Source organism: Malurus melanocephalus, unplaced genomic scaffold (assembly GCF_030028575.1).
Source record: "Malurus melanocephalus ecotype Western Australia unplaced genomic scaffold, MMel_1.1 scaffold_79, whole genome shotgun sequence".
Taxonomy (NCBI): Eukaryota; Metazoa; Chordata; class Aves; order Passeriformes; family Maluridae; genus Malurus; species Malurus melanocephalus.
In genome coordinates, this window is record NW_026623311.1 from 2,309,299 (window position 1) to 2,323,132 (window position 13,834).

Below are 13,834 nucleotides of genomic sequence, written 5' to 3' on the forward strand. Positions count from 1 at the left end.
AGAAATTCTTTACTGTCTTGAACAAGTTGCCCAGAAAAGCTGTGGATGCTCCATCTCCAGAAGTGTTCAAGGACTGATTGGATGAGGATTCGAGCAAACTGGTCTAGTGGAGGATGTCCCTGYCCACAGCTTGGAACTAAATGACCTTTAAGGTCCCTTGCAACCCAAACCATTTTGCAATTCTATGGCTTTCACAGCACATTCCTCTTCTGTAGAAGTTTTGCCATTAGCAGCTGGATACTATCACCAATCAGTGATCAGGCTTCCTTCAGCAGTCAGTGGGGAAGATGAAAAAACTTAAGATAACTGACCAAGAAAATTACTTCATTTGGAGGATTCTTACGTACATTCTTACACTCAGCCAGCAGACGTTCTTAGCTCCAAGCTTTAGGAAGTGAAGGAATAAAATTTCATTTTGGGCTGCACATGTTTCTTCCAGGGTTTGATTTCCATTGATCTTAATGTGATCTGGCTTTCTTTTATGTAATATTTTGCTAAGTTCTTTTAAAACTAGGCACTTTTATGATTAGCTTCCATTGACTTTAAAATTGAGCAAGAGGGCTACTTTTACAGATTACATCAAATTTGGTTTTAGTCATACAGATTTTTTTCCTTAATTCATTTTTCAGATCCTCAGCATCTCTACAGAACGTGGGTGGACTCCCTCGTCGTGTTTCAATGGGACAGAAACTGTTTATAGAATTAACATTTCATGCAAAGAGGGAAAACTACACTAAGGCTGTACAGAGGCACAGACCTTGCAGATGCTCACAGCAAAACAGGGAATTTAATCAGGTACACACATAACTGCAATGAATCTGCTTCAGGCATACAGTTAGAGAAAAAGTTCACCCTCTCCTATTCTGCTAAGAACTGAAATTTAAAACATTGGAAAAATCAGACTTTTAATACTTCCAAGTGCCTCAAAGCAATGTCACATAGCCATTGCTTCCACGAATTAGGGGCTCCTAGAACTGTGAAAATAGATAAAAAGAAATGTAGGGATTGGAGGAAGACGTTTATTACAATCAGCTCTTTTTCTGAAACAGAAAATCCAAACCTAACATGTGTTACACTTACTACTTTATTAGAATTCTCTTCCAAAACACAAATTTCTAATGCAGCCCTGGACTCTAAATCCTGGACACTATTCCTTGGCTGTCAAATACAGAATGAGTGACTGGGAGCTCCCAAAGTTGCAGGTGTGCACCACTAGACACCGGTGAGATGAGTGCTGCAACAGCAGTACGGGCTTGAAATAAGAGAATGCCACACGTGCAACAGATGACACAATCTGTTCATAGATGCAATGGATCAATACTCATATTTTAAACGAAGAGCTGATGTCTTCCCATAATCTATTCACGCACTCCTACAGTGTTTAAAACAGTGATTGCTGAGCAGATTGCTTAACCACTATCATTCAACAGTGCAGACCAGATGGTCACAGCTATCTCTCTGGCCTCAAAATTACTGAAATGTTAGAAATTACACTCAGAAATATCTGGGAAATGGGGATGCAGAAGAGAGAAGACTGGTGCTTGGGAGCAGTCCAAAGCTTAACGAGCCACTGAGAGTCAACATTAGTACATTTTGGTCCCACCTTTCCATAGGGCTTAGGCCTAGAAGACACAGGCAGATTTGTTTAGAGACTGTTGGTTCCAGCTAAATTTTTTCCAGGATCCTGTCAGAAGTATTTGAAAACTCTTTCATGAGCTATGAATAGAAAGTAATCTAAGCAATTACAATAAGGAACATTTTGTCAGGTTCATGTAAGACAGCTCTGGGCCCTCCCGTCTTCATCTAGCCACTTGATTCAGGAATTAGTCATACTTGGCCTCTCAAACTGCAGTCCCAAACCAGGATTTAACACAGCACAGTAAAAAAAAAGTCTGACTGTTCACAATGGACTTTGGCTTGTGGACAGTAGTAGATTTTACACATTCAGCTGTAGTTGCTAAGTACTAAGCAGATAATATAGAAATATAATTTATATCTTATGATATATAACGTAGCACTATTAACATGCATGTTGCTATAAGTAGATGTAACAGAAATATTACACATGAAAAATAAAAACCTTGATGCAATTTCCAGTCTTCTGGCAAATGAAAAGTATGCTTGTTGTTGTTAATTCCTCATATGGCTTTCACCCACATTTTAGTCTCTGCTCATTCACTTATCATGTACCATAACTTCATGTCTTTCAAACAACCTCATTGTATTTTAATCTTCAGAGCTCCCTCTGAATAATCCAAAGGCCTCAGCAAAGCTGTGACTAGGGAAACTCCTCCTCTCATGTCAGAATGCCTCCATTTGTGTTTTGAAGGTTTTACCTTTCTTGTAAGCYGTTTGTGGTTGGCCTTCATATTCTGACGTCCAATGAAGAACCACTGCAACCACTGCATCTAAATGACTTACAGTATTTTAAAATCCCTCTTTGATCCCTCATCATTTTTAAGCTTTCAAATACCTTTGGACAATTTGACCCAGACTACTTGTATCCTAACTCCTGTGCAAATCCTCAGAGAAAAATGCAAACATTAATAGGGAAACTTTCTCCTGATATTGCTTCTGTAAAATTTTACCTTAGAATTTACTGTTCATATGTGATCATTTTACATTTCCATCAAGATCAATATCAGCTGTGGAGGCTAAACTCTCATATTGGTTTGCAGTACCAGCTGCCACATACAGGAGCCTCGTCTGTTCAAAGTCAGTGAAAAGGCTTCTTTTTAAAGAACATGAGTTTGTTAAGTATGTCAGAGCTGCCAGAAAATCTTAAGTTTAATTAAGTCACAGYAAATTGGAGTCACTGCAATATCTCTCACAAATGTTTGGCCAAACAGTAAAGCACTACAGATAGTTGCTATTTACAATCCCACAACCAAAGGACAGCCATTTATATTGAAGAGCTAAAACTCCTCCATGAAACAAGGATTTTAGCAAATAAGCAGATTTGTGTTAACTGTTACATTTCAACATCTTCAACACCCAAAATCTTTCCAAGTGAAAAGCACCATTCAGAAATTACTGCATGAAGAAATAGTTCCTTTTATTCAAAACTCACAGTTTAAACCCACTATCTGATCCAGGTGAATTAATTGTTACTGTTGGAGGCTAGATAAAAAATCAGCACAAACTAATACTACCAAGTTTAAATATATGAATTTTAAGTGCCCATGGCTAGATATAACAGGTTTTCATAAATTTGTCAGATTACTTCAGAATAAGAAGTGTTTCTGTCCCATCTGTCGGGGCTCCTCCAATGAGCTGGAATAAATTAATGCCTGTATATGTCCCTGCCTATGGCAGGGCAGTGGGAACTAGAGGATCTTTAAGGTCACTTCCAATCCAGTCTGTGATTCCATATGCTTCTTATACAAAGCATGATATCAAAAAACAATGGCTATTCTCAAAGGAGTGAAAATCTTAAAAGTACATGCACATCTGCTGCCACTTCAGCACAATGAATCCTCATGGTAAGTTTGTAATCAGGTTTACAATGCTTGATTAATCCTTGATTCAGGAGATAAATTTCAAAACAAATTCCACCTACTACTCTCTTCTAAAGTAGAACTTGGAAACATAAAAAAAAAAGGTTTTTCAAAAATTTTATTATGTAAAAATTTAAAATATTTTTCTCCTGTAAGAGCCTTGAATTCTTCTGGGACTACCTCTGAGGAAAAATGAGCAAAATCTGACTGACCAGCTTCTTCAGAAAAATTTTCTTGTACAGGGAATGAAAATGACACCAAAGGGTGAGCRCAACTGGAAAAGGTAAAATCAAGGTGGATTCTTAACTCTAATGAAAAATCAGGAAAACTCAGAGACTTCAGTCACCTCCAAACCTTGAAAAATTCTTGCACCAAATATAAATATATAAATTACTGAAAAAAATTTAGTGCAAGTCTTGCAAAAAGCTGCCTGTTTTTCCACCTGCATTAATAAAGGCACTGCCTAATATTTTGGCTCCTACAGGTACTTTTATCTGCTGCAAGTAATCCCATTAGTTGAGGCCACTTATCAATACAAATCAGCAAAAAACTCTTGTGATTATAATACAATAATAATAAAGATAAAATGGAGCAAAATTACAGTGCTTCCTTCAAAATAAATAAAACATCTTGTACCTAGATGAGTTATAAAATTAAATTTATTGCTTCATAAACTACAGATCTTAATTACATAAATTTTGCAGTACTAGCATTGCAAGGATTTTCTTTTTCTTTGTATACATACACTTCTCGTCAGATTTGAGTACAATTTTTGCAAGCTGGTTTAGAAGAGCGAACCTTCTCTTGCTCTTCCCCACAGCAGGACAGAGCTACATAAGTGCATCTTTCACTCCAGTGTCATAAGATTGCAAGATTCTGAAGACATCTWGTTGTGCAAATAAATGTTCTAAGAAGGAATAGCATCTAGATTGTTAATATGCTGCCAGATTATGAACCATGATCAACAGATAAGACATTTCAACACAGGTGTCAGCAGGAAGGGTTCCATAGGGAGCATCTGCAACACAGCACTGCAGCCCAACATCTGTCGAGCCTGTCGGTGACCAGCTAGTTAAAACCTTGCATCACATGACACACATTAAACAGGAGACAAGACCAATTATCCTATGAGACAAGAACATTTCTAGGGCTCAGTGGCACTTTAACAGGTGTGGTGACAGTTGGTTTGGGGCTACTCTGCCAGCAGAGCAGCCTCCAGAAACAGCACCAGCGCAGTTTCAAACGCAGGAAGATGCTCCACTTCAGGCTGGCTGGTACAACACCAGCTCTAGTTCACTCGAGTCGTGTTTTCTCAAGTGCTGAATACCTGCAGTTTCCTCTGATTTCAGCTGGTGTAGAGGGTACTCAGTGCTTCCAAAATTCAGGCATTATGCATGAACAGACATGATCTAAGAAGCAGATYCTCCACAAAGCCAAAAAAGGCACCAATTTCACAATCCCTGTGAGTTTCCTCCAGATCAGAATTTGAAGGGTGTAGCATTATAGAGAGATGTTGAAATATCTCCAGAAACTACAGAAGAGGAAAAGAGATTTAGAGAATAACAATGCCACCCTCACTATTGTTAATCTTGCAGAGTTTTAGACATCCAAACAGAACGGGTGGTGCTCACTCTCCCCACGTTATCTCACAGGCAAAGAAACAAGTGACAACAGGTTCAATAGGACAAATCATTTTAAATTTGTTTAAGGTAATTTCACATGAGGTGAATTTCTGAAACAGTGTCATCTTACTGAAAATAAAGAAAATCAGAGGCAGGAACCTCACTGCTGTCAAGAGAGAAAACAGAACTGCATGATCCTAAAAGCATTATTGCTTTAGTGGTTTCACAGAAAAAAAAAAAAATACTTAGAGAACCTTTACCTAAAATGTACAGAAATATAGATTAAATGTAAACACAACTGTCTGATGTAAATGTAACAGCAGCTAGTATTATTTAGCCCATTGGCTGGTTTTTATTAAAGTGGACTATTTTGCATACTCTTTGAGTTAAGAGCTGGGTGTCTTTGTGTGCACATGGCCTTACTGCTGGAGCTTAAGAGCTACAACTTAGCAGTCTGCAAGCAGCAACAAAATACAGGAGGTTTTCAATTTTMTGGAACAAAAATATTGTATACGCATTAGGGGAGAACTATTAAAATCAAAACTAACTCTTACATGATAAATTCTGTCAGGTTGCACCACTTTTTTGAGTCCACTTTCTTCATCATCTCTTCAAAAGATTTCCCACAGGCAGGCAACTTTTCTAACATAAGAGACTCATTGCAGAGCTCAGTCTGTTGACGTGCACCTAGGAAACATCAGAAGCACCTTTAATCACAAACACTGAAATAGAAGCACAAACACATCACTCAAATTTGTTCACCCAGTTCAGCTTGCCACTTACCTTCTCATTAGTTTAGCATTTAATTTTCTAGGCAATTTCAGAAAATAGATAAAATACATCTTTGCATAAATATATTAAAAATATAGTATAAAAAACTAAAGGTTACCATACATAGTGTTGCCTTTTAAGCCTAGCATAGAGGAACCTATATAACCACTTTTCTAATCTTACTTACCTATACTTATACTAACTTATTACTGCCCATCTGCATTTTTAGTTAAAAGCTAACTGGGTCTCCCAATCACACATTTCAGTGTAGAAAGCACTTTTCAAGCTTACATAGATGCATCCCATTCAACTAACTGTATTACTGTGGAATTACTTTAACAACATTCAAACAAACTTTTGTATGTCTTGCCAGCTAAAGGTGTGAATTTCCACAACCACAGGCTTTTCTTTAGTATATCCACTAAAGGAATTGTCTAGAGATCAAGTCCTGTGAGGAGTGGCTGAGGGAGCTGGGGTTGTTTAGCCTGGAGAAAAGGAGGCTCGGGGGAGACCATATCACTCTCCGCAACTTCCTGAAAGGAGGATGTAGCAGGTGGGGTTTGGTCTCTTCTCCCAAGTAACAAAACACCCTAAAGTTGTGCCAAAGGAGATTTAGAATGGATATTAGGAAAATTTCTTCACCAAAAGGAGTGGAACAGGATGCCCAGGAAAGTGGTTGAGCCACAACCCCTGGAGGTATTTAAAAGGTGTGGAGACGTGGAACTTAGGGACATGTTTTAGTGGTAGACTTGGCAGTGTTGGGGTAACAACTGGATTCAATGATCATAGAGGTCTTTTCCAACATATACAATTCTATAATTCTATGAATTATCTACAATTATCAAGTGTTGAAATTACAGCATACAGCTACTTGCACAAAAAGAGTTAACCTTGACTTGAGCAACCTGGTAACTTTTTCAATAAATAAAGGCAACTCCACAATATTTWGTCAAAGTAAAATGTTTTTCTCATCTAGTTCTTGCCTGCATTGGAATACAAAGATAGTATGTTGATATTTCTTATAAAATTGAAATTCTGAAAAAAATCCGTTTGGACTAATGTATTTGATTTCGATAAGCCTGAAAYGTTTTGTTTTGATCAAGCCATTAAACATGTCTTGCTTTAGCTCTACAGATACTTCTATCTTGACCATTCTTCTGCATATAAAATGTATTAACATTAAAAATTACCTAATTTATACTGTTTATAAACAGTAAATATACGTTTATAAACATATTTAATATAAATGCCTGAATTAAATTTGTCAGAAAAAAAAAAAAAAAGCGTAATTTCTTTTCTTCACAGCACCTCAAATCTGAGATAGGTATTTACTGCAATCCTAACAAACTGGTATATCAGGGAATTCTCCGAACTCTGGAGGAACATCTTTTTTTTAAGAATAAAGCCAAGGAGAACAGACCATTCACTTGTAATAAAAATGTTCACTGAAAACCTATTTACACCAGGGAGAGGATGTATTTCTTTTGCTTCTATTAGTTACTTTGAAAGCAGGATCCTATCAGTGCTGAAAAGAGTTGGTGGTCCTAATTTCGTGTGGTAACAGACAAACACATTGCCAGATGAACCGAGGTTGACATGCATGAATTTGATGAGAAGGGAAGAGAAGTACTCATGGACCCAGTTTTACTTTCCACAGCTAGATCTGCAAATGAAGCCTAGAGAGAATTGTGCAAAATTCAAAACCAGATATGAAAATTACATAGCTGGCAACGTAAATCCTGCACTATTGCTTTGACAAAAGTTACGCAAAACTGCTTTTGCTGGCAGGATATTCTAAACAGCCAGCTATCATTTGATTTATAAACAAATCCAACAGAGTTCAAGATTTTCTTCCACTACATCATGTAATAGTGTAAAATGTGCTTACAGTTTACTCCAGCCCTTTCTCAGCAAGTGTTTAAATGGATTTTCCATGGCTTGGTATTTTTGGTTGTCTGTCTTTAAACTTCTTYAATATTTTACAGGGTCATAGGAAAAAAATTCTTATCAGAGTGATTTGACAGCAATCTGATAACACAAGAGTTTCTGTCTAAATGCCTGACGAAATGAGTTCAAAATCATGGATAATTCTAGTTTCACCATCACTATTGAGAATGACCTTTACAAAACATTGCAACACTCTCTTTTCATACAGCCAGTGGGCAAGATGAGTTGTAAAAAATGCATGACAGTTGGCTAATTGAGATAGGATGGAAGTGTTTCTCAAATCGCAGCCATTAACAAAACAGAAAGAGAAGTCTGAATTTTTGAAGTAAAACTCACCTGCGAATCCAAGCGCCATTAGACCATTAACTAGGAAGGGAAGAAGAAAGAGATGAGTTAGATACCTCCACACTCTTTTATAAAAGGAATTAGTGCAATCAAAAGCCAACTAGTGGATAACTAAGTTTCAATAGAATATTCAAGATGCTCATTCAAACATTAGTTTCAGTTTTCATATAGAGTGTGTCTGAATGAAATAATGAGTTTAGAGAACATCGTATTTTTAAATGCYTTTTTATCTATCCTTTAAATGGCTGAGTCAAACTTGTGGATCTGTCTAYAGCACTCCTTCCTCTAGTTTCTAACATCAGGGATTAGGGACAGGGCGATTTTTACTTTAAGCTTCTTAAGGGTGGAAAAAGTTCAGGAAGATAACACACACACGCAAAACACATGTGTACTGCACATTCTAATACACAGAGAAAAAAAAATCTTTCCGATGTTAAGCAAACACAACCAGAAATAAATGTGYACTCTCTTCATTTGGAAGCAGTGTTTAGGTCTCCACCTCTTGCACAGTGAAGTCATACATTTCAAAAAACATGACATTCCAAACCTATAAGCTTCTTATGAAGAAGTTACACTAACATAGGTATGTCAGAAGAGCATCCAAATGGAAACAGACTACACTAACAGAAGCAGCCGCCTGATTAGCTGTTGAAGAATGGCAGGGCCATAGATCATTGCAGGCCTCGTGTGAGCAAAACAAAGTCTAAGATGATAGCTGCCTAGACCCCAAGAAATGCAAGGAATGCTGAGAAGGATAATTGCCAAGGGCTGTGTGTCCTTGGGCTGTTGGGAAAGTAGTAAGAAAGCAGCTTGCAGTGAAAACAATGAGAGAGATCTGTGAAAACAAGAACCGAAGAGGGGAGTGARATGAAAATGTAACTTTCTGAGCTTAGCCAATAATACTGTAGCAAGTAGACATAATTAACTATGAGCATATATAACCAGTGTGTGACACRAATAAAGTCAAAGTTTGCTTTATCACTCACATTGAGTGCTCACATTCTTCCCCCGCACGGCAAATGGTGACTCCCAACACCACGGGACACTTAGATCCAGGAGTGTGGTGGGAGCAGAAAAGCCCCGGTAGCAGTGCTGGGAAGCGCAGATCACCAGACTTTGAAAAGTTGGGGTCCAAATGCTTGGGCCGTCCGAGAGGGGTCCGCTGCCCACTGGGGCTGACCCTGACAAGGCTGCATTTGGGAGATGGATCCCGTTGATGATGCCGGCTGAAATGGATCAAGAGGTAGCCCTTGATTTATTGCAATGGTTTTTAKAAAAGCAGGGGATAGGAGCTGATTGCATTAAGCAATTGACAGGTTTAGTGACGTTGGGGAAATTAAAGGGTTGTTTTCAGGATCCGAATACCCTATTTGAGGAACAGGAGTGGTGTAAGTTTGGAGACTATTTGTGGGATGCAGTTATAGATAAGGATAAAGCCGCTAAAAGACTTATGAAATCATGGAGGGAGGTTATAAATCGTTTACAACAGTATAAGTCTGAGGAACACATGGCTGCAGTAGCCACCGAGAAATTGGGAACTAGTGACCCTGCCCCTGGAATGCTAACTATAGGAGCAGATTATACCTCTGTTCCCCCCACTGAGGTTCCTGTACCYGTTGTTCGCAGAAAGATTGATGACCCCCAGGACAGAGGGAATGTCGAACCAATTGCCCCTCCTATGCAGGAGAAGGAAGAGATGGCGAATTCTAAGGGGGAGGCAGAGGTCCCAGAGGGAGTCAGTCAGGAAGGCAAAGGGACAGGGAGAGAATGTACCCAGAGTGATAAAAAGGGGAAGACTGTGCGAAGTCATGTTATTGATTKGGGGGAGGTGACCAGGCAGGCGTTGGAATATTGGCAGTATGATCTGGTGGAGGATATACATGAGTTACAAGCCTTTCCCGTCATATACATGGTAGATGGGGCAGGAAATATGCAGGGGGAACATCGACCGATAGATTGGAAGTTGCTAATGCAGCTAAGGAGTATGGTTAACGAATCTGGACTGCATCGTGAAACTACTAGACAAATTATAAACCACATCTGGGGCAGTGGGGTGTTATGCCCAGGGGAAGGGAATTAAGGGAATCATGTGGATGATAATGACGCAGTCGCAGCAGTTGTTATGGCAAGCTCACTGGAATAGACTGTGCGAGATTTCCACTCGTACGCCTAGGGATCAGAATGATTGTGTGGCAGATGTAACTGTAGAGCAATTAATGGGAACRGGGCCGTTTGCCTCAGTTGATATGCAGCTGCAGACAGGCCCTGGCATCTGTTTGGAGGCAATGAGCCTAGCTCGCCAGGCAATCAATATGGTCTGCACTTCACCCCCAACACCTTCTTACATRTCCATCAAGCAGGGGAGGGACAAGCCTTTTGCCTCCTTTGTAGATAAGGTTACAGTGGCCATCAATTTATCTGATGTGCCAGACTGGATGAAAGGTGTGTTGCTGCGTCAGTGTGTGATGGAAAATTGTAAAGCAGCAACTAAGGCTATTTAGTCTCCCAGGGGACACAGGTATCGAGGCAATGTTAGACTGAATGAGTAGGATGCCAGTAGGACCACAGGCAATGTTAGTAGAGGCGGTGAGAGAAATTAGTAGAGAAATAGTGCAGGCTCAGATGCAAGCATTTGCAGCTTTGGCTCCTCTGCAATCCAGTCCCTCGGCCCCAGTGCAGCAGAAGAGAAATGGCAGGGCCCCCCCGATGTTTTCACTGCGGTGAAGAAGGATATATGCAAAAGCAGTGCAATAAGACAGTGTGGTGTACTCGCTGCAACAAGAACAATCACAGTACTGAGGCCTGCAGATGGTCAGGAAATGGATGGCAGAGCGCAACTGGCCACCRYGCRTGGACAACAGTAGTGGCGCCCGCGCAGTTAATGCCCCCTGCCAGATCCCCGCCAGTCAGTGCCTGCAACCCACCTCCGGTCTGCGGCCTGCCACCAGGGGGAGTCTCGGCTTGGATTTGGCAACCGCAATAGATATTACTGTGATTGATCAGCGGCCAACAAAGAGTCCCACGGCTATGAAAGGACCTGTCGTTATTAATGGTCAAACTCAATGAGCATTATTATTCGGTTGCTTATCCAGTGGAATTAAAGGAYTATTTATTTTTTCCCAGAGCTATTGATGCAGATTATACTGGAGAAATCTGTATTGGGGCACAGACTATGTTCCCCCCCATTCGTATCACAAGGGGCAATAGGATTGCTCAACTGGTCCCTGTGCCACAGCTGACTGCAGAAATGCGATCCACAGGCAAGATTGAACAGGGCGAAGCAGGTTTTGATTCTGCTGGAGATCTCACGTTGCTCACCATTCCTATGAATCACAGACCCATGATAAATTCTACATGGAGTATTGGCAATGATCATGTACAGATGAGTGCTTTACTGGATACAGGTGCTGACATAACTGTCATGTGCTCCAAAAAAATGGCCACCTCAATGGACTTGTCAGCCAACCTTAAATGGGGTGGAAGGGGTTGCAGGTGCAGCCCCTGTTCATCGCAGTACCAGCCGAGTGCAGGTGACTGTTGATGGCYGCACTGCATCCATCTACATGACTATTATGCCACTTCCAGCACGCGTCAATGCCTTGATTGGCCGAGATCTGCTTGACCAGCTGGGAGTCATGTTGACAGACAAACCTTTTTAGGAGCGGTCACTGTAGAATGGACTTTCCCGATTCAGCTGACATGGCTGACAGAAGCACCCATGTGGGTCGAGCAGTGGCCGCTGAAAAAGGAAAGTCTGGAACAGGCACAAGCCCTRGTCATGGAACAGTTACAACAGGGTCATTTGCAACCATCCACGAGACCTTGGAATACCCCGATTTTTGTCATCAAAAAAAAATCTGGGAAATATYGTTTACTGCATGATTTGCGCRCTGTTAACTCTCAAATGCAAGCTATGGGAGCTTTACAGCTGGGACTTCAAAATCTGGCAATGCTCCCGAGAGGATAGCACCTGTTGATCATTGACTTAAAGGACWGCTTTTTKGCCATTAAATCACACCCCGCAGATACCCAGTGGTTTGCATTCACCTTGCCATCCACAAACCGATGGGCTCCAGCTCAGCARTTTGAATMGACTATGTTGCCACAAGGCAAAAATAGTCCCACGCTGTGCCAGTTGTTAGTCAATAACACGTTGCGACCCCTTCGAGAGGCTTGGAAAGACACTATGATTTACCATTACATGGATGACRTTTTGTTGGTGCAACAGCATGCATTCACGGCACATCAGGAAGCTGAGATGGTACAACAGTGTCTTGGTTTAAAAGACAGGTGTTTACCAATGAAGGCAGGGACCCCCCTTGGAGTGGTGGATATGACCCCCCTTCCCTCCGAATTATYATAGCTTTGAAAAATCACGGGCTTTCAGGCAAGAATATGGGTAAAAGGGAATAACTGTTTTTACTAATATGTATAACAAGGTGAAACAAGTAACAATAACAATAGCAACAACCAGCCCAGTCCCAAACTCAGTGACAGCCTTACAGAGATACACCCTCCCCTTTGGTGCAGTTACAGTCCCAGTCGGCATGGATGCTGTTGGCTCCTGGCTGGGCAGGGCGGGTGTGACAATTCCCCAGCGGCTGCAGGGGACGCTGTGGCGTGGGTCCCGGCTGGCTCAGATCTCCYGCGTTGCCAATGATTGACACAAATTGGCAGAGGTGGATGGAGAAAAGTTTCTCTGCAAAACTCACAGGGGAAACACCGATCTCAGTGCTCCTCTGGACAACAAGAAACCCAGGACGGCAAAGAGACGAGCAGAAATCCCGCGGCTGCGAGACGGGATGGAGCAGAGCTCACCCCTGAAGCTGGAATTGCAGGGGTTCCCGRCAAGGCACAGGAGAGAAAACCACCGTGCAGCAAGCAGGAACCCAATGAGCAGAGATGCTGGTCTCCACAGAAAAAGGGCAGGCCAGCTCTCCCCGGAGCAGCCAGCGGGCAGACCTCCTTCTCTCAGCGAAGCAGSGAAGCAAGTGAAGTCACACCCCCACCACACAAAAACACACACTCTCTGAGYGCTTAGCAAGACCATTTAGGTGGGGCATAGGTATCATTGTCTTCACTAATGGCCCAGCCATCTAAAGGATGACCTGGCAATTAGTGTATCCCAGCAACAAATGGGAAAGAAAAAAATTCCCAAAGAAGGGAAYAAAAGGGGAATAATCTTAACCCACAACAAACAGCTACATAGTCGAGGACTGGTCATCGCACCTGAGAAGGTTCAGCATGTCCCAGCCTGGCAATACCTCGGATGGCAAATCACAGATGGTCAAATTCGGCCACAGAAACTGCAGATTAACGTCCAACTGACTACCTTACACAATGCACAGCGCTTGCTTGGTGATCTGCAATGGTTACGACCTGTAATCGGCATTTGTAATGAGGACCTAGATGCCTTGCAACCTTTACTAAAAGGAACCGACCCGGCGCGTAAGCTCTTGCCGACAGAGGAACAGTTGCGTGTGATCCAACGTACAGCTTGGCCATAATATCACAGTGGGTGGATCGCTGTGACCCTGACTTACCCATTGACCTTACTAGTTTGAATGGTCCGAATCAACTCCTCGGTGCACTGACGCAATGCAAAAAGAAAAAGGGGGAGGTCAGGATATTGGAATGGCTGTTTACCAGTTT

General features: G+C 41.4%; 1 protein-coding gene across 2 annotated transcripts in view; it reads right to left on the reverse strand.

Annotated features, from left to right (window-relative positions):
- Positions 1-13,834, reverse strand: part of RAMP3 (receptor activity modifying protein 3) — a 59,279-nt gene that overhangs the window by 20,849 nt on the left and 24,596 nt on the right. Inside the window, exons 2-4 of one of the 2 annotated variants that reach the window (XM_057367482.1) lie at positions 8,174-8,203; positions 5,674-5,806; positions 4,172-5,028 (exon numbers count right to left, since the gene is read on the reverse strand). In XM_057367482.1, coding sequence (XP_057223465.1) covers positions 4,998-5,028; positions 5,674-5,806; positions 8,174-8,203 — 194 coding nt within the window. In that variant the 3' untranslated portion in view covers positions 4,172-4,997. Of the gene's footprint in view, positions 1-4,171; positions 5,029-5,673; positions 5,807-8,173; positions 8,204-13,834 lie in introns of those variants that run through there. The other variant, XM_057367481.1, reaches the window with a different exon arrangement.